General features: G+C 40.7%; 1 protein-coding gene across 4 annotated transcripts in view; it reads left to right on the plus strand.

The window, feature by feature from the left end:
• Positions 1-22,121, plus strand: part of Ltbp1 (latent transforming growth factor beta binding protein 1) — a 213,294-nt gene that overhangs the window by 103,546 nt on the left and 87,627 nt on the right. For all 4 annotated transcript variants that reach the window (XM_055618275.1, XM_055618284.1, XM_055618293.1 and 1 more), the window contains exons 12-15: positions 6,434-6,559; positions 7,620-7,745; positions 8,866-8,988; positions 12,508-12,627. In XM_055618275.1, coding sequence (XP_055474250.1) covers positions 6,434-6,559; positions 7,620-7,745; positions 8,866-8,988; positions 12,508-12,627 — 495 coding nt within the window. The remainder of the gene's footprint in view (positions 1-6,433; positions 6,560-7,619; positions 7,746-8,865; positions 8,989-12,507; positions 12,628-22,121) is intronic.

Genomic DNA, 22,121 nt, shown 5'->3' on the forward strand with positions numbered 1-22,121 from the left:
CCTTCTTTCTTTCTTTCTTTCTTTCTTTCTTTCTTTCTTTCTTTCTTTCTTTCTTTCTTTCTTTCTTTTCTTCCTTTTCTTTCTCCTTCCTTCCTTCCTTCCTTCCTTCCTTCCTTCCTTCCTTCCTTCCTTCCTTCCTTCCTTCCTTCCTTTCTTTTTGTTGGTTTTTCAAGACAGGGTTTCCCTGTGTAGCCTTGGCCATCCTGGAACTCACTGTGTAGATCATGCTGACCTCGAACTCACAGAGATCCACCTGCCTCTGCCTCCTGAGTGCTGGGATTAAAAGTGTGTGCCACCACCCACCGCTCGGCTTGGATTTCATTATTAATACCAAGTAGAGAGATATAGAAATGTGAGCAATTCTAAATGTTTTTGGAGCTCTATAATGAAAGAAGAGATTTGTTGGAAGGTGGACTAATATGAAATTGCCCTCATGTACAGGATCATGGCCATAGGCAGCCATGATGAGGTTCTGAAGTAGAGACCATTAGGAGAAGATCATACCTTATTATCATGATGGGGTCTGGAAGGGAGAGAGAGCCTTCAGAACCATAGGGAAAAATGGAGGAGCTGCCAACTCTTAAAGGTTTTTAGGGATGGCAGTCAGGTTTCATGCCACATGTCCTAGCTTCACCTCACCTCATGCCAAGGGACATGGAGTCAGGGACTGTGTAGGATGTAAAAGTTATCCTGGGCTACAAATGGGGAGGGAGAGAAAGTGAGAATTTTGAGCTCTAAGCATTCTGATAAACTCTGTTGATGGAGACTTTGGGGGCGTGGTAGGATGGACTCCAGTGTGTGGGGGGGTGACAGAGAGACAGATATATTGAGAGATACAGATATATAGATTTATACAGATGATAGACAGGCATACAGATACAATTTTGATAAAAAATAGGCTCTATGATCTAACACAAATGATAATGATTTTTTAAATAGGCATGATCGAAATTGTTACTCTATATTCTGAGCCCATATGTGCATACATCTGCCCTGATCATTTGAAAACATATAAGTATGTAATGTACTCCTTTTGGAAAGAAAAACCCTATAATTATTTATCTCAGTGTTATAAAATGTCATGTGACAATGAATTCACAGGCTTTTTAAAATAAGTATTGCATTTCTATTTCCTAATGTGACGGTAAATTTAGTTCTGAATTTGCATGTCTGTCATTTTTTGCACTTTTATAAAAGTTAATTATATTTTGAATAGTTAAATGTAGTTCATCATTTAACAAAACTAGAAATGATTCTGAATGTCTTTTTTTCAAATGAATATTTTCAATTATCTATGTGTGTGTATGTATATATATATGTGTGTGTGTGTGTGTGTGTGTGTGTGTGTGTGTATGTATGTATGTATGTTTGTATATGTGGGCATGGGGTCTGTGAGTGTGTGAGTATAGTGTCTGCAGAGTCCAAAAAAAGTCTTGGAACAGGTGGTGGTCAGTCACCCGCCACGGGTGGTTCTGGACGAGCGGAGTGTGCACATCTCTGCAGCCCTGGTCGTCTTGGTTTCATCTCTTAAATGCAAACATGTGAGGATTAACAAGTGGGGGGCTCTGGGCTTCAGCGGAGCGACAGAGCTGATTGGAAGAAAGGCGAATGTGGCCCTGCTGTATGAAGTTGTAAGAAGATAGCTCAATTTGGTCTGGCAGATATTCAGGGCTAACATCTGCTATCGCATGTTGGAAGCACAAATATTTCCTTCCAGGAAACAAGTGATTGTGAATTTTTTGTTTGTTTGTTTTGTGTAACAGTTGTTACTTCCACTCCCTTTAGTAAAATAACTTTTTGGAAGGAATCCATCCTTAGGAAGAATATTATAAACAGAGAGTCTTCTAATTGATGTATTTGCAACTGCAGAGCCGTTACATAAACACGAGGTACAATAGCATGAGAATATGGTTTCATGCCAAATTTCACTTTCAGTCAAAATGTAAACATTCCTGGTGGTTTAATGTGAAGACCAAAGATACAGATTTAAGGAACTCTCGCATAATTTATCACAGGAACATTGTGTAGTTTTTAGTTCTTCTCCTTTAAAGTCTAGACATGATCAGTGTCGTATCTTACTGCTGTTTTCTCCTACAGCTGAAGAAAGGACTAATCTAAGATTCTCAACTAAACACAATCAGTTCCACGTTGCTCAGTGATGATATCTCTGTGATTGTGAGATTGGAAAGTAGTCTTTTTGGATCTGTCCACACACCCTTGAATATGCAGTAATTATAAAAGGAGCTGAGTATTTGTGGGAAGCATTAGTTTCCACTCTGAGCAGCTGACTTGGTGGCTTGCTGCATTATTGGCCTACTGTTTCTAAATAAATCAGGCATTTCAGCATATAAATTCTTGATTTTGCACAGTGTCATAATAGCTGAAGGATAGGTTGGAAAAAATCAAACCTTTATTTTGCTAGCAAATATTTACAAAGTGGAAACATCTGTTTCAGTTGTTGTGGGACAATTTCTGCCCTTCCTGGGGAAGTTGGGAAGCCAGGGCATTTTAATAAACCTTTCCATGAGTTAATATTTGATGCCTTGCTTTGGCTCTTTCTGCACTATCCCCATTGCCCTTGCAGACTAGCCAAGAATTACTCTTCCTCTCCCACAACTGCCTTATAGAAACCTCCACAAAGATCATGGCCAGAATGTTTTTTAAAAAAACTATGTACTAGTCTGATTTTTCCAGAACTTAGAGTGGACCCCTTTGAAAATGTTTGTCCCTGAAGGATATCCCTACTGTCATTACAGTCTCAAAAGACAATGCCGATGGAAAATGAACTGGTTAAAGTCTGAAAGAATCACCCTTTGCCATTCCAGCTCCGTTGTCTGTGCACTGATTCCTTTGTTCACCCATCCCTTTGAGTCATCCCACAGTGAAGAAATGACCTCGATATCAACACACCTGTTTTCACAACTGGCCCAAAGCTTCTCTTTCCACTAAGCTTTAGAAAATAAACACACTGAGCTATTGAGTCTTCCGTTGACCTCGTTGCTGAGATGTACAGAGCATTTGGTTTTTCTTTGGCTTTTGCTCATGTTTTTTTTTTTCCTCCCTAAGTCTTCAGTGGGTTCTTGACAAAGGACTAGAATAAGGTTCTTGAGCCAGTGAGGGTGAGGTTGTATCATGGGAAGCAGTGTCTTGTGACCCAAGATACACACGTGTGAGCATTTGGATGGGCACAGAAAAGAGTCCAACGGGACACTCAATTGAAAATCCCTGTGAGACGCCAAACAATCCCTGGAACAAAAGCCGTTCGTTTTCACCAGGTAGCCCTTGAGGGCAGGAATGAGCACTGCCTGAGGTCTGGTCTCAGTGCTATGTCCTAGCTGCATTTCCAGCACTCGTGCAGACAGTTTCTAGAAGAACTGTGTGTCTCTTCCTAAACTGGCCCGTTCTGTAAGAATGAGTTCACATGCCTGCAGGTGAGAGACTCTTGGGAAAATGTAATGCATCTTGTCTTTGCCATTAGACCCAGAAAAGCCAGAAATGTTTTTCTATCAAGACAGAATCCTAGCCAGGCATGGTCGCACAAGCCTTTAGTCCCAGCACTCAAGGAGGCGGAGGCAGGTGGATAGCTGTGGGTTCAAGGCCAGCCTGGTCTTCAAAGTGAGTCCAGGACAGCCAAGCTTCACAGAGAAAGCCTGTCTGAGAGAACAGAAATGAAAATAAAAGACATAATACTCAATACTCAACTTTCTGTGTATGAAAACCTAATATGAAGTGAGGAAAACATACTTTAAAAGGTTAAAAACATACATACATACATATACATGCACACACACTGATATGTACACTCGTGAGCATGCTAGAAACCATACCCAAGCCCAGGGCCTTTTTCATATTAGAAAAATACTTTAAGCTTAGTGCTTAGCTCTTTGACGCACTGTCTAATTATGTAGCTTAGGCTGACCTTGAACCTTGAACAGTTCCCCCCGTCCCATCTCCCAATTCTAGAATTATAGAAATGTAACACCAATCTCAGGTGATTTATGCTCACTCTAAGGAAAACACTGATTCTGACTAACTCTTCGGTGTTTGCTTTGTAGAAAGCAGATAGACTTTTGTGAAAGTGAGTGAGGCTCTTCCTCACTCTCTCTAAGAGAGTGGGATCTTGCTAAGCAAGTCAATAGAAGCAACCTTTGAGAACAAAACATTGCTAACAATAATTAATCACAGCTAAATCGTATGAATAATGAAGAAATCAAGTATGTTGTAGGAATGTTCCTTCCTTCTTTCCTTCATTTCTTCCTTCCTTCCTTCCTTGATACATTTCTTAGTAGCCTCTAGTGGTGTCAACATAGAAGTTCCATATATTTTTTAGTACCCCACCAGCCAGGACTAATATCTTTGAGCTGTGCCTCTAAATGCTTAATTTATAAGGTAGTCAACCCAAATTCCTCAACGTTCATCACCTGTAAACTTTAGCCTCACAGCTCTAATTTAGTGTGCTGGGTTGAAAGACCAGTGTTACTCATTTCATTTCCTACAACTGAAGAGTTTTCATTGTTAACCATTTTTCCTTCATATGGTTATTTTAATTCATGTGTGTAAAACTTCCAACCTATAGTTCTGCCTGAAAAATAACAAATAAATATTTGGTAATCAAGAAATTGGGATTTGTGAGGTGGAATGTACTGATCAAACCTTTTGGATTAAACCCTAGTGTTATAGCCTTTTAGTTCACTCTCAGTCATTGCCCTAGGATGATAATTCACCTTTCAATGAATTAATTTTATTTTTGTAAATTTGGCTTTTCCTGTTTTAAGAAAATGGTCAAAAAATATGTATAGGAATTTCCTTTAATTAACAAGCTAAGAGCTCTAAATGCTAATTATTTTCAAAGGAGGCATCTACCCATAATGGATAAATGATAGGTGGAAATGTACTTTTTCTATTTTCTTATTATGAAATTCCCATTGGAAATTTTTTACTTGAGAGTCTATGAGCATAAACCAGTGACAGTCTTTTTACCTTTTATCTTCAGAGTTTTGTAGAACATAGAAATAATATTGTATTTATTTTATTTTATATGTATAGGTGTTTTGTGTGGGTGTGGGTGTGTCTGCACACATACACCATTTGAGTGCTTGGTTTGTGTGGAGGCCAGAAGAGGATGTCAGATTTCTTGGGACTGACTGGGTGTTGCAGACTGTGTGTTTGCTGAGAATTCAGTCTAGGTCCTCTGGAAGAGTAACCAGTGTTCTTAACTGCAGAGCCATTTCTCCATCTGCATTAGGTTCTTCTATGACTTCATTGTGAACAATAGTCACAGCAATGATGACTAACTTCTTTGAGCTGCACATTAAGGTACCTGTGTCATTTAGCTCTTCTCTTTTCAAGGTCATACTCTGAAGTTGGATCTCTGATTATTTCCATTTTGCACTTGTGAAAAAGTATCCTCTAGAAATGACTGAGTAACTTGTCCCATGCTACGGGACTCTAAATAGGAGCCCAATTTGTACCTTTTTCTGCCTGCAAGCCATCAAAGCCATTGGCTGTACTTACTTTACTCTGCCATTAGACTTTTCTGCGAGGCTCATTGAAGATAAAGTGCCTTAGGTAGGCAATCCAGCTCAGAAAGGTGCTTTTGCATCCTGCATCTCTTGGCTTAATTAAGCTCATTTTTGTACATTCCTAGGGATCTCCACCATAATGTGATGGTGTATGATGTTTGTGATTGTGTATTTGTGTGTACGTTTGTGTGTGTGTGTGTGTATGAGAGAGAGAGAGAGAGAGAGAGAGAGAGAGAGAGGGAAGCAGGGAGAGAGGGAAATGAGGATTTGAGGCGCATAATACTCTTCAGATTTGCTGGAAGCAGGAAGAGTCACAGGAGCATCAGGAGGAGAACAAGGGAGGGATGGAATAACTTAAAGGATGGGTCTACTTTGCTGACGTAAAGTGTGATGACTTTAAAGTTGAGGGTACATGTAGAAGAGTTAGGACTCTGGATAGTAGAGTCCTAATAATTTTGCAGCAGCTCGGTCATTTCTTCTGGGACCTCACATTTGGACTGCCAATGAATAGATAGTCCTCATTCATTTCCCATTAGGAGAGATCATGGGATGATTCAGATTCCCTCACATAAGAAGAAATAGAATTGAGGGGAACTCTTTGATAGGTCATGCAAGAAGAACTTGCTTTGTGAAGGACTGATTTTCTTACAGCCTTCATCATGGAAGAATTCTGAGTTTCCACTTGAGTTCACCTTTGAACTTGATTCATCGGGGATGAGCTTATGTGCAGCTAGCTGATCAGTCATAAAGCAGTTGCTTGAATTTACTGTTACGTTCATAGCCCACTGTGTTCTAGATATGTGCTTGTAATGCCTGACTCAGCTATTTGTGAAACACAAAGCCTTGTTGCATGGATACAGTGAAGTGCCTCCTGCTATGGTGTTTTTCACACTGTTTTGTTTCTTTTAAAGAAATCAACGAATGTACTGTGAACCCAGACATCTGCGGAGCAGGACACTGCATCAACCTGCCAGTGAGGTATACCTGTATCTGCTATGAGGGCTACAAGTTCAGTGAGCAGCAGAGGAAATGCGTCGGTAAGAGACACATGTGATATGGCAGACACATTGTGGAATGGGAGACAGTTGCAAATTTAGAATGTTTCTTAATTTTCATCATTTTGTGTGTGTGTGTGAAATCATCACTGTTTACTTTTTTAAAGAGACCTAAGGAATAGTTTGCCCCAGCACTAGGATTCCCTTCTGTGTTTAATGCCCTTACCCTGTTCCAGGTAGGCCATTTGCATAAAGGTGAGCTGCTTTATAAAAGTAAATAAGGTCTGAACTCTAGCAATAGCTACTTGCAATCATGTATTTAGCCCAAATCAACACGGATACCTGCGGCAGCAATGAATTCATGTATACACGCAAAGTCTGATTTCTGATAGGGATTTCTAAATTCAGTCTCTACAACTAGCATGAAAAATGGATTCCTAAGTGAGGGAGATTTGTGGTTCTGAGGTAGGGGGTTATCTAATGGATATTCTACAACTTAGTAAATAATTATCATGTGTTAACTCTAATTTTTCTTTTTAAAAGAAAATTTACTATGTTTTAAGACATGGGTAGTCAATCAATCAATCAGCGAGAACACACACCTAGCACTACCGAGCTGTGTGCATGTCACATGTATGTGTAGGTAGATGGGGAGGTAAAACAGACAGCCCCCAGATGTTTGCTTTCTCATGCATCTGTCATGTATAGTCACATGAGACACTTAAGTAGGAAAGTTAATAGTGATTATGACCCAGCAACGTCTCTGAGCTCTTTGCCGGTGGGATTGTCCCTGACTATCTTGATGAAGGTGACCCTGCTTGCCAGAACAGCCTTCTCTACTGAGCTGAAATCTATATTTTTGAAACACTAGTGTGATATTTTGTGGGTTGTTTCAGTATTGTTTTTAAGTTTCACCCTTTGAAACAAAAACATTCCCTACTGACACTGGGGAGAAAGGTCCTTTCCTTTTTGCTGTTCTTCTTGCTTATACAGATCTCTCTGAGCCCCTGGGGATAGCGTTGGTATTTGGTGTTTTACAGAAGAGGGAAACAAGGTCCTTGCTACACAGCCCTAATCTTTCCCACTGTATTCTTGTTAACAGACATTGATGAATGTGCTCAGGTCCAGCACCTCTGCTCCCAGGGCCGTTGTGAGAACACAGAGGGAAGTTTCCTGTGTATTTGTCCAGCAGGGTTTATGGCCAATGAGGAGGGTACTAATTGTATAGGTAATGATGGTGTTCTTCCTGACATTGGATCTTGGGGGATGGGCTAGTTCAGTTTTTACAAATAATCCAACATTCTTGTATTAAGCATCACTATGGTGTAGCAACCGGCTTGATAGTGGGAGACAACACTTTGAAAGGAAGAAGATCAAAGCTGTGCAATAAAAAGAGAGTATTTTTGGTTTATTACCACCACCACCACATCAGTCAAAACATGCAACTTGAGAGTATGTTGAATACATCAAAGAAATGCGAGTACAAACCGAATATTTCATATTTAAAGAGAGAGAAAGGAGAGGTGGAAAGTGGTATCTTTGCAAAACATAACTGGTACAGTCACTATGAAATCAGTGTGCAGACTTCTCAAACATTACAAATATGACCCAGCTATAGCATTTCTCGATATACACTCCCAAAGACTCTATATCCTGCCACAGATTCACTACACACCTATAGCTGTTACTGAGCTATTTACGGTAGCCAAGACATAGAACCAGCCTAGATATCTGTGAAGAGAGAATGAAAATGTGAGCTACACACACAGAGAGACAGATATACATACACATACACACACACATACACACACACACACACACACACACACACAATGGAAGGGTTTTTTTCCTGCTCAAAAGAAAAATGAAATCACTAAATTTTCTGGAAAATACTGAGTTAACCTAGACTCAGAAAACCAGAACTTGCACGTTCTTTTTTATTTGCAACTTCTAACTTCGTATTTATGTTTGTTTTTACAGAAATATGTATGGATAGAGACCAGGAAACCAGAAAGGGACCTATGAGAATGGGGAAAAGGAGGTTTTGAAAAAAAGGGGGGTGGTGGTTAATAGGAAATGTATGATGTCAAAGCAGAAAGGAAGTCATTGGGAGAGGAAGAAGCAGGGAGAGGAAGGGTGGGGGCAGCTGCAGAAAGACAGGGTTGGAGAACAGGTGGAAGAGAAGAAGTAAATAACAAAAACTAAGTCTGTTTGTAAAGGCCATAAAGGAAATCTATTACTCCGTGTGCTAATTAGAAACTAAAGGGAAGAAAAACATAGCAAATAAAAACATTAACCAACCTGGACAATACTTAATAAACCTGGACAATACTTTGTGTCTCATACAGATGTGGATGAATGTCTGAGGCCTGACGTGTGTAGGGAAGGTCGCTGCATCAACACTGTTGGGGCGTTCCGGTGCGAGTACTGTGACAGCGGGTATCGGATGACACGGCAGGGCCAGTGTGAGGGTGAGTGGGCCGCCTATACTGGAAGACCGTGAGATGCAGCCTGGGGCTAGGTCCAGGGCTGGTAGGCAGCTAGGCAGCCGCCCTGTTTCTGCCATCCTTCTCAGCGGGTCCTGGGTCCCTCCACACAGCTCTGTGCCTCTCTCTGCTCACAGCCTCCAACTTTTCCATGGCTCTGTCTGCCTTATTTCCTATCTTGATATTCTCATTATTTTCCTGCCTGGTGTCTGTCTTTCCTGGTGTTTGGAGTTGCGAGTTGATTAGCGATTATTCTGGAGTGAGGCCAGGCTTAATTACAATGTCTGGCTGCTCACTCGTCTGTAAATACAGTGCAGGTGTAACCTGGGTTTATTTTTTCATTTTCGCTCTTCCCATCTCACTGCATTCTTTTGTCCTCACTGTCTCCTTCTCATGCATTCTGGAACTTTCTTGCAGACTGTTTGAAGGACTGTCTGACCAATTTGGAGTCAGAGTCCGAGAGTGCTAGATAACGTTTCTTTATTACACTTACAGAAATTGTGCTCATTAGAGAAATGTTTTGGAAACTATGTATAGCCTGGTCAGAATGATGTTCTAATTGGATGTGCACCTTACAGCAGTTCTTTTTGAAACCCCCATGGTATTTTTTAATTTAATTTTATTATTATTTCAGTAATTATTTTCCCCAGAGAGATACACTTGTGCTGTGGTCTTGGCATGGACTCACAAGAGTGAAGACACAGGTCCCTGACCTGGTGCTTGAAGGGCTTAGAATTAGATGTGGCATTGGATCCTGGCACACTCTGGCTGCCTGCAGCTGCCTGAAGTTCTGCATCTTGTCTGCTGTGGGCAGGCTTCTAAAGCTAGGGAAGGACTGGCTCAGTGGACCAGTTTTCTCTCAGCTGTCCCTTGGCTTCTGCGTCTTGGGTCCCTTCACACTTGGATGACCCAGGCCTGGAATGAGAACTAATTAGACATTTCTTGGCAGCCCATACCTGCTTGTCCTGTTGGCCTCTTGCCTCTGCCCCTTGGGTTCTAATTCTAGAGACAAGTGGGAGTGACGTGTGTGACTGGATGTCTGATCAGTTTGGATCAGAGCAGAGCTATGAGCTTTTCCATCTATAGCCCATTGGACAAGCACCAGAGTGTCCCACTGTCCCCTTTTGGAAATCCTCCCTCTGCAGGAGAGAGTGTGAGACTAGAAAAGCATGGATGGGAATCAACCCACAATCCTCATTCGTGGTAACTGTCTGCTGTAAACCTTAGTTTGTCTCCTGTAAAAGGAGAACCATGAAATCAATTGGCAGGGTCATTGCAAACGTAAATGTGTGTGGCTGTAGCCTGTGTGACACTTGTCACCTTCTACTTTTCAAGTTTAAGTTCTTCAAATCCTTTTCTGTGAGTCTTTGTTCTTGCCTAAGTCTTCTCAGTGCCTCTATAGTTATTGGCCCAAGCAAAAATAACACTAAAAGTGGAGATAACTTTGACAAGCATCCAGACACAAATAACTCAAATGCTAATCCTTAATTACGTTTTGTATACAGTCCCAAAGTAGAGAGAGGACATTTCAATAGTGACAGAAAGGAGTAGACTAGAAAATTTTAAATCCTGTCATTTACAGCTGGTAGAATGTTCAGGAATAACCCATGGGAATTATTTAACTTCAGTTAATATGTCACCAGGGTTCCCTGGGTGTGCCTCATTCTTTCTACACACACACACACACACACACACACACACACACACACACACACACACACAAAAGGCTTGAAAAGAAAAAAAAAGAGGCCAAATGATGTGACTGTTTTCTAATTCTATGATGGGCCAGAACCAGAGGTCCCCAGGTCTCTGGCTCCCTGAAGCTTGTCTCAGATGTCACAAATGAAGCTTCTTTCAAACATAGCTATGTCTCCAAGGAACCCATTGTAATTTCCAGATATTATCTCATTTGCCTTTACTTTGTCCCATTAAAATGTCACAAGGAAGTGGCCCTGGTTTTGTAGATGAAGGACAAGCAAGAAGTACTCCAGCAAATCCACAGGTTCTGCTTTATGCTGATCAACACAGGACCTCATTTATTGGGCCAGTGTAATGGCAATCTCTGATTTGGCAGTTGCATTTCTATTTAGAAAGGAAGGAAGGGAGGGAGGGAGGGAGAGAGGGAGGGAGGAAGAAAGAAAGAAAGAAAAAGATTCACATCCAGAGGAGAATATGATGTTGGAAAATGAAACTGGCAAATGTAATTTTGTAGAAGGGAGAGAGAGAGAGAGAGAGAGAGAGAGAGATCACATCACTATGTGTCATGTAGGTACAGCAACAATTAGATGCTTGTTTTACTCCCATGATCATGAACTATATTCACTTTAAGCATCTTTTCTACAAAAGCTTCTTCCACAAAGTGATCTTAAAGGTATTTAAAATGAAGACAGCAAATACCTGTGATTTTTTAATTAGTGAGCAAATTTTGTTTATTTTCACTTTCGTATTTTGGCTTGAATCCTAAAAGTTTGTTTATATAAATATGTTTTAGGGTCCTCTCTTCTGTACATTTTGAATTAAATGTACACATTGAATTAAATGTGTTTCTTTAAATACAAAATGCTCTTCCAGGAAAGTAGGCTTCTGCTATATGGAGATAGTGGCCCCAGATGGCACAGCTTTAAACTAGGAACCCCCCCCCTTTTTGATATCTTGAAAAAAAAAAAGATTCCATGCCTAGGAACGAAAGGATGGCTCAGTGGGTAAAGGTGGTTGCTGCCAAGCATGGCAACCTAAATTTAGTCCCCAGAACCCACATGGTGGAAGGAGAGAACCGAGTTCCACAAGTTGTTCTCTCACTTCCACACACATGCTGTGCACACACCCACACACCCCACACACACACCTGAAGCTATTGCAGTCACTACCTCTGACAACCTCTCAACCATGTTTAAAGTGATTCCTCACTAAAGAAGGATTATGATTAATAAAGTCACTTAGCAGTGGATGGTAAAAGTGACATTTTATTGGAGAATTTACAGATGGTCATATCACCTTTTCTGGAAAGTTTTTGAAGTATCTGATGAGTTCATTCTCCCCTCAGTCTTTTTCTACCTCTAAGGAATTCATATAATATGAAAGATTTAAGTTACTCAGGCCTAAAAATCCTTTGGTCCATAAAAGCAAAGGGAAGATTTCCGTAAAGACTTCATGTCTAAGGAGAAAACCTCTATCACATGGATATGCGGCTTCCTCACACACATCCTCATTTCTTGTGTTTCTTTCTCACAAGCTGAGCTATCGCTTCAAAGGCTTGGTCCACAGTGTGGCCTCAGATGACCCACTGGTTCCCAGGGTGGCAAAGGCTACTCTTCTGATGTGTACAAATATTTCACCAGCTGTACCTGTGTGCTCCCATTGGATATTTGCCACTAGACCCGGTGGCTCACCCTGTTATCATGTTCGCTGAAATAGAAGATGCTTTTTCTCACTGTCATGATGAAATTCAGAGTTTGCTGTGGCCTTCCGATAAGATGTTCACCACCAAACCTCCTACCTTTTCAGATATTGATGAGTGTCTGAAGCCAAGTGCTTGCCCTGACGAACAGTGTGTGAACTCCCCTGGTGCTTACCGGTGTGTCCCCTGCACGGAAGGCTTCCGCGGCTGGAATGGACAATGCCTTGGTAGGTACCACCACATTCCCATCAGGCTTTGGTTTCTCTGAAAATAAAGAAGTTTATGTGATTCTCAGGACAGTTTTGAGTAATTTTCAGTCACGGAGACTGTAGAAAAGTGAGTTGGCACAAAGGATATGAAGTTCTAAAAGGAACAAATAGTTCTGATTGACCCAAACGGACTCTAATAAGATCTTAAATGAAACAAAACAAAATGATAAACGTTATAGGAAAGAAATGTGGAGAGCGAAAGGCTTTTAAAAGTGAAGTGTATGTCTGTAATCCCAGCTATGAGGGAGGCCAAAGTGGAGGGATCGCAGGTTACAGTCCAGGTTAAGGAACATAACAAACTCTTCTCTAAATGAAAATGGCTGGAGATGGAGGTCAGTGGTGGAGCTCTTGCTCAGCTTGTGTAAGTTCCTGTGTTCAGTGCCCAGCACTGGTCTAAAGGGAGGAAAATATAGGGAGGTGGAGTGGGAGAGGGCAAACAGCATGAGGCTGGCACGGCACACACAGAGTTGAAAGAAAGATAAGATCGGAGGCTCTGAGGAAGAGCAGCAGTCAGTGGTTGAGGTCCTCTGTCCTTGCAAATCCATTTGCCTGTGTTGTAAGTTGAGCATTTGGTTTGTTAAGAGCACAGGATGTTCTTGCAGAGGACGCTGGTTGAGTTCTCAGAACATACATGGCATCTTACAACTAGTGTGTGACTCCAGGTGACTCCAGTTCTTGGGCTCTGTTATCATCATGTGGTGTCGGGAGTACTGCATGCATGTGGTACATGTACATGAATGCAAGAAAATACACATATAATGAACAACTCTTTTAGAAGTCGATGTCTTTCTACTTCATGTCAGAACTTTGAATATGTGGGTTCAGCATATCATTTATTTCTACTTTAATTTCTCTCCAGTTCTGTAGTACACACACACACACATACATACACACACACACACACACACACACACACAACCTAACAATTGTTTCACATACTGAACTATATTGAGTAGCAAAACCTATCATAAAACAGGTTGCTCTCAACACTCCTTAGTGAGCATTTGGACGGGGAAAGAAGGGGGACCGTGGAAAAAGACCTTGGTTGTGACGCAGAAGGTCAATGTGGTTTATCTCAGAGAACAGAGACAACTTGGTGGGAAATGTGGGGATGGAGCAGGCAAGCCCATTACTCACTTATAAATGCTGATTTTTTTTCCTGATAACTGGGAAGACATTTACGTGCTTTAGATGGATGAAGATTAGTTGGCAGTAGAGGCATTCCCAATGTCAGAGATTTGGCCTCATCCCCAGGCATCAGGACCTGTGTAGCCATTGTTGCTGGTATAGTTGTCCCTGTTCTAAAACACCATCTCCATCCCCATCTCCATTCCAACCCCCATATCCATCTCCATTCCCATCCCCATCTACATCTCCATCTCATCCCATCTACATCCTCATCCTCATCTCCATCGACATTTGCATCCCATCCCCATCTGTATCCCCATCTACATACCAATCCCTGTCTACATCCCATCTTCAGCTACAACCACATCCCTATCTGCATCCCATCTTCATCCCCATCCCCATCTGTGTTCCCATTTATATCCCCAAGGAGCTCCAACCAATGGGATTATGAGATGTATATCTTTGAGGAAAAGAAGAAAATATTTCCATTCATTGATTGTTTATTGATAAGCTGCTGTCTGTGTCTTTGGCACTACTCAGAAAGTACATTTGGTTTTAATTTTCCAATCTTGCATAGGTTTCAGAGTTCTTTTGTGTGTGTGTTTTCATTTTCATATACTGGTGTGTATGAACCAAAAGCAATGCCTTAGCCAACTCTGCCTTAACTAACTGTAGTTCACAACAGTGTAAGCACATCCTACACTTCTATGTGGATTCACTAATGTTATGTGTCTACCCAGACTGGTGAGTGAGAAAGTGATGGTTGTTGAGTAGGAATAACACTGAGTTCTTACAGGTCACTCTGTTGAGCTACTAGACCAAAGTCATGCTTGAGCTCCTTGTGTTTGCATTGCTAAGATTTTATATTTCCCATTATTAAGAGTAGGCAGTATGCTTTTTTTTCCTCCTGTTTTGGATACAATGTCAGACCCTATAATACATAGGTCAATACAGGCTTCCAAAGTAGAATTGCCATTTCTTCATTGCTCATATTAAACTTCCCATTCTTTTTAATTTCGTATGGGGGGAGTTATAGATTTTACTGAAATTGATTTTCCATCAATTTTTTTTATTGTTAATAGAGCTTCTAGTGTTGGAAAGATGAGTAGGAATGAAAGCAGATAATACATACCCATATATATATTTAATTTAAAATTCTATTAGGGATAGTTTGGGTCAATCAGTGTTTTTTTTGTTTGTTTGTTTGTTTGTTTTATTTGGAATTTCATGTTCTTCATGCCAACCCATCACACTCTCACACACACACACATCCATATAAAAGAAGAGAGAGAGAAAAAGAGAGAGCTCACAGTCCGGTTTGAATTATAAAAATTTTTGACAATGCTAATGAATTCTGACCTCTACCCTCTTGTGTCTTTATTTTTCAGTTCTCACCTCCTTACTTGGGAGTTCTAAAATACTTTTTAGAAGGTGCAATATTAGCTGGGCTAATGACATATTCCTTAAGTTCAGTTCTTGTGAATTTGAGGAGAGCTGGAGGCACAAAGCAAGTTCCAGGCCAACCTGAACTGTATAGTGAGACTCTGAATCCAGAAACAGTCCTCTAGCCCAGTGGCTCTCAACCTGTGGGTCACAACTGCTTTGAGGGGGTCAAATGGCCATTTCACCTTAGGGGTCACCTAAGACCACTGAAAAACACAGATATTTACATTATGTTTCATAACAGTAGCCAAACTATAGCTATGAAGTAGCTGTGAAATAGTTTTATGAGAAGCTGTAACAAAGGGTCCAGCATTAGGAAGGTTGACAACCACTGCTCTAGCCCCCAAGAGAACCTGCCACGTATTTTGAGTAGAGCAAATTGTTCCACGTCTTGGCATATGTTCGTTTCATCATTCCACGAAGCATGCAGGGGTCCAATGCAGTGAGTTTTCTGAAGAGAAAGAAATGAACCCAAAGGAAAAAGGGAGGTAGATGGGGAAGTGTTAGAGAGCCTGGTGTCCAGAGTTAACATGTTAGAATAAGGTGATCTCTGCCAAGTATTTATTTCTCTTTCTTAATAGCTAGCAGTGACTACTATTTGATGTGAAGTTGTTATTGTGTTTGTTTCACTCGTATGTATTTGCACGCATATGTAAGTCTGCCGTGGCATGCACATGGAAATCAGAGAGCAGCCCATGAGATCTAGCACCCTCTCTCTATGTGGATGCTGGGCATCAAACGCTGATCTTTCCTCTTGGTGGATAAACCCCTGAGCTATCTTCCCAGCTTGATATTTGCTTTTTTAAAATCTTTTGAGTTCAGAGAAGTTAGGATAGTTTCATAATTTGCTTCCTTTCCCCCCCCCTTCTTAATTGAAATCTTTATGTAAATCTTTAAAAGCTTGGGAATGTTCTAGGTTTGGGACTTAGTAGTTGCCAACTCTGGAGAAGGTGGCCCCTGCCCAGGAGGCTGTGATGTTTCAGCACATACTGCTCTTGGCTCCCTTTGCGGACTGTGTTTTTACATGAGCATGTTCAAAGAAACACAGCCTCTTATAATATTTATTAGACTTCAGGTTTGTTTTTCAAAACTTGTCTATATGCATGACTCTTTTATCAGATAAGAGGCTTTATTAAGAATTGCCATTTGGGGTGGAAAGATGGCTCGTGATTAGAAGAGTTGCTACTCTTGCAGAGGATTCTTGTTCAGCTCCCAGCAGCCATGCAGCGGCTCACAACCATCAGTAACTACAGTTCCAGCGGATCCAGAGCCCGCTCTTTTGATCCCTAAGGGCCCTGAGCATACGTCGCACACTTACATACATGTGGGCGAAACACTCACATATGTAAAAATAAAACAAATAAATCTTTAAAAAGAATTCCCTTTAAAAATAAAAACCAAAAAGAATGGCTGTATCCATATGAGGAAATGAGGTGCATGAAGATGGCACAAAGGGATTTTTTTAAAAATGATTTGCCTGTCTATTTCATCCCTAATATTCTTGAGGATTTGTCTGTTAATCTGCTTGTAATATGAGCAAGTCCAGTAGAACTTGCTGAGGTCATTCATGACCTGGCTGTGTCCATGCAATGCAATCTGATGCTACATAGCTTGTTGGTTATGGATTGGAACAAACATTGTGTCAAACAGTTAATACCTTAGGAGGTATTATCTGGTGCAGGGGCTGTCTTTTTCCTAATGTTTGGCTCAGGGTGCATGGGTCTTCATTCTTTATCATTTAATGTCTATGTCAGACATCACGGTGTCCATATTGTACCTAACACAGCATTCCTTAGTACCTTCTGTCAGCTCTCCTTGGTTGTTCTGTTTCCATAGCTACTTCTTGAGCTTTAGATTTCACTCCTCTTCCGTTAGCACTTTTATCATTAGACACTGCACTTCCTGAACCTGGCATTCAGTCTTCCCTTGTTGCCAATCTGGTCCTAGCTTTAATGACTGTTTCATCACTCTGGATTGTAGCCAGTTCCAGCTGGCTGTTTAGACCAGGACCAGTCCCAAAGGAAGACAGCTTGGCATGTCATCAGTTTACAGGCTTCTCTTATGGAGAGCCTGCTGAGAACCATTCCCCAGGGACTGCCCTGATAGTTAATTATTTATAGGTAAATTCAGTATCTCTGAAATTAGACATGAGTTGTACCGTGTGGCCTTCATGAAGTTTCGTATCATTATCTGTGATGTACCAAAGGATTGAAACATCTTTGTTATAGCCGTTCAAATCACCAGAATTAAATGAGCTATATAAAGCACTTATGATTGGATCCAATAAATATAACTCCCCAACTATAATGCCTTTTTATTACCATCATCCTGAAATACAAAATACAACAGTACTATGTTAAGTATATATGTCACGTTCTTCATTCTTTATACAACTACGCAACTTTGGCTTTCTTCAAGTTCATGGCATGTAGTTTTGTTTTTGTTTTTGTTTTAATTCTCCATTTGCTATTGGATGTTTCTAATAGGAACTAGTTTTGTGGTTTCATTTTAATTTTTTAACATTTTTACATGGATGGGATAGACCTCTTAGGGATTAAAATACATCTCTGTGGGGTCATTAATGATCCCTAATAACCATTACTCTTTTTGGTAGATTGGGCATCTATACTAGGGTTACTGTTTCCCGTTTGCACCCATTATTCTGTGTGCTCACTTTCACAACTCAGAGTGCTTACCAACTGGATGTGTACAGCCCACTCTTCTTAGGACCACTCGACTGACTCCCTTTGTAGTTGAGTCTGTGACAGACCACGTTACTTGGGAACATGAGTTTTGAGAGTTTTATCAGAGTAATTTTTTCTCTTTGGACTAACAGCGTGGCTTCCACGAAAGCCTTCTCAGTGTGATAGTCCTCAGGCATTTGAATAACTTAGTGTCCACAGTCTTGACCAGGCTCAGAGCCCTGCAAGAATACACTTTTGAGAGCACACTGTTTGCAACTTGTTTTCAGAGTTTGTGTTGCAGAGATAACTTTCGTGGAATGTGTCAGCATTTCTAGACTGCTCTGAAAACTGAAGACTTGGTACTGCAGAAGGTTTTTTACTTAAAAGTATGTGGCAACAGATGTGCAGCTTGGTCCTCATATGAGACCTCTATCAGCAGGAGCAGGGGCTGTCTCTGCCTCTGTTGCCTTCCTTTGGATCCCTTCCCCCTAACTGGATGTCATTATATGACAAAGGAGTCTTATAATCAGTCAGTCTTTACTGAGCTCGTGACTGTGTGTCCACTGGATTCCAGGGAAGACTCAAAAGTGTGGAAACAACAAAAGTCCCCACTCTATTATTTTCTTTAACTAAGTGTGCAAAGGGATGGGGTTCCCGATAGCATTTAGGGTCACAGGGGCAGCAGACTTTAGTTTTATTTTTTTCCCTTCACCCCTTGCTGCTTATTTCTCTCTCATGGATTCCCTTCTCTCTAAGTAGTCCCTACTTCTGCTTTCCTATCGTATTTATTTAATCCTCCCTCTTCTCTTAAGATTTCTTCCTCCCCTTTCATGGTCTCCTTTACACACACACACACACACACACACACACACACACACACACACACAGAAAGGTCCCATATATGTCTTTTTTATTTTGCTTAATACAATGACTTCTGGCTCAATATTTTCCCACAATACCATGATTTCATTTTTCAGTTTCCAGCTATTATGAATAATGCAGTGGTTAGCACGGATGGGCACTGTCTCTACCTGTGTTAGATTGTCTTCAAAAAGTATACACAGGACTTGTTATATCTGGCCTATACTGTAGTTCTGTGTTTAGTTTTTTTGAAGAGTCTTCATACTGATTCCCACAGAGGCTGTACCAGGTAGCATTCTCAGCAGTGATGTATGAGAGTTCTCTCCTCACATCTTTACCAGCTTTGGTTGTCATTTCTTTCCTTGATAGTTGGTAGGATGGAATCTCAAGACAGTTCTGCCTGAAGTTTACCCTGTGTCTAAGGATGTTGACAATTTTCAAATTATTTATCGGCCATTATCAGTGTTTTTTTAAATCTGCCTGTCACTTCATTGTCCAGTTTATTGGTTAGATGACTTGTGTTTTTCCATTTAATTTCTATAATTCTTCATATAGGCTAGGTAAATGATCCCATGTCTGCTGTATAGTTGTCAAAGAGGTTTTTTTTCTTTTTTCCCCCCTCAGAATTCTATAGATTGTCTAGCTTATTTTTTCTTTTGCTATGTTGAAACCTTATCATTCCATGGAATAACATTTGTCTGTTCTTGGGGTTCTTAGCTGTGCTATTGGAATCCTATTAAGAAAATCTTAGGCTGTGCCCATGTCTTTTTTAATTTTTTTTAAATCTATGTTATCTCCTAGCAGTTGTAGGGTGTCAGGTTTTACATGAAAGTCTTTGATCTATTCTGAATTGAGATAAGGTGAGAGACAAAGATTTAGTTTCCTTCTTTGACTTGCTGATATCCAGTTTCTCCAACACTCCTAAAGGGGTCTTTCTTCTCTAATGAATGCTTTTGTCACCTTTGTCAAAGCTAGGTGACTGTGGTTATCTCAATGCCTTCTATTCTATTCCATTGGTCTACATTTGTTTTTGTACCAGTTTTGTTACTATGGTTCTGTAGTACAATTTGAGATCAGATATTGTTGGTAGCTACAACATTGCTCTTTCTGCTTAGGATTGGACTGATTATTTATGGTTCTTTGCACTTCCATGTGAATTTTAAAATTTACCTCTAGTGCTGTAAAGGAGTGTGATTGGGATTTTGATGGGAGTACATTCTGCTTTTAGTTATCTAGCTATTTTCACCATGTTAATTCTGCCAACCTATGAGCATGGGAAGTCTTCTATTGTCTTCTTTCATTTTTTCTTTAGTGTTTTAATGTTTTCAGTGTAGAATTATTTCACCTCCTTGGGGGGGGTTGGGATTCTACTTTTGGTGGCAGAAACCACAGCTATAGGACAAGAATAAAAACTCCTCTTTATATAGTTTTTATTTTATTTTTCTCTCTTGGTCTTCATAGCAATAAGCTTGTGGGATAAATACAAAAATTGATTCTCAAAGAGATTAAGCAGCTTACTGGAAGCCACATGTAGTAACAGAATGAAAACAAAATCTCAAGCCTCTTATTTACAAATTCAGTGTTTCCATTTGTATAAAATCTTGTGTGCCCCTACTATACACATAAGAAAATTAATGAACAAAGCAATCTAAAAGAAACAACAAAGGAATTAAAAATTTCATAGGAAGGAGAAAGCTATGCAGACTGGAGTCAACCTTTGTAAACAGTGTGAATTACTATGGCTCAGGGGCTCTGGAATTAGAGAAGGTGGTTCTGCGCCATCCTGGACCACAGCAGCATTCTCCTGAATGGTAGTCTTCCTTTTAAAAGGTGGAAAGCCTGTGACTGAGTGGATGCAGTTGGAGATTGATTTTCTGAGATCATCCTTGGCTGTTTGTGTAGGATGTAGAGAGTCTTGGCTCCTTTCAAGTTCTGAAAAGAGAGTGGTTCTGTGTCAGCTCTGTAGCAGGTTGTTGTCAGCAGCTTGCTATTTCATGTTTTAACTTCATCAGAATTGACAGGGGGCCTAAGCTCCTGGGATTTACTGCACCATCATTACAGCTGGGATGGTCTCCCAATGTTGGCACAATCAACAGCTGTCTCTCATTTCTCCGTGCTCGATTTTCTGTCAAGTATGTTGCCCTATCTTTCCTATGAAAGCTTACACATGGGGAGTAGTTGAGGGATCACTGCATTTAGGACACGCTTGTGTGAGGGGGTAGTCGACCTCTGCATTTATGTGACTGGATTACTGGAATATGACAGTATGTTCTTAGTTCAACAGGATGTCATTGCCTGAAGTCTATGTGGGTGACTAAGGAATTAATTGTGGTTGGAAGGCTTCAGAGAAATGATGGCTTCATGTTGTTGACAGATTCATCTCCTTGAAAATACAGGAAATAATACATGTAAATTACTGCACTGGGACAAATTCTGGCCAATTCCAAGGAACTGACAGGTGATGTGTAAGAGTGAGAGTAGTTCAAGGAGAATGCAAATGGGTGGAGACAGCCTCATCGGTCCCTCTGCACCTGGTAGCTCATGCCCAACAGTCATGGGTTTGAGGCAATGTGATGTGTTCCCAGGATATTATGAAAGTTCAAAAGAGATCCCTGACTCATTTAAATTACATCCCAAGGCAGTGGCAATTAGCAAGGTGGGACTGCTGGCCAGCCGGAAGATATCTTTGTGAAACTGTGGAGAGTGGAAAGTTGCCGGAGGGCTGAGGTGGGTGCTTTGTCCTCATTTCCCCAGAAAGATGAAAAAAGGCAGAGTTGGAGATTTCTCTACCACTGATCTGCATGTTAATCTTGACAAAGAACTGTAGGATGTTTGGTTCAAACAACGGTGTGGAAGGTTTTCAAAAGTGGAAGGAGTGTTCTGTGAGCCAGCCAGAGTTCAGTAAGGACAAATCATTACTGGGTAGTAAAAGACTCTATTGGCCTGCCACCCCTAGTTTTGAATAAGGCATTTCTCAGTCTCCCAGAATACTGTAGTTGATAAGGAGCAATTTGGGACTGGTGGTAGTATAATGGGAAGTGAGATATAGACGCAAATCTTTGAGCTGTTATGGCTTTAACTTCTGATTTTTTTAAACCACTGGCCTTGTTAACCTAAGAAGCTACTTTGTCTTACTTTGGGAAAATCAGTTTAAGTCACTGAATGGTAGATACCAGGTTGGTACACCCTAACAGCCCACGTGGAATGTGAAATCCATTTGTCTCTCACTTTTTTTCTTGATAAAGTTCCTGCCTGAGATAAGAAACTGAGAGTGCTTGAATTCATTATGTAAATGCTTTGGGAGAGTTTGGGTAACATGTATATTCTGTATGATCA

The sequence above is a fragment of the Psammomys obesus genome, unplaced genomic scaffold (assembly GCF_907164565.1).
Source record: "Psammomys obesus unplaced genomic scaffold, mPsaObe1.curated_primary_1811, whole genome shotgun sequence".
Taxonomy (NCBI): domain Eukaryota; kingdom Metazoa; phylum Chordata; class Mammalia; order Rodentia; family Muridae; genus Psammomys; species Psammomys obesus.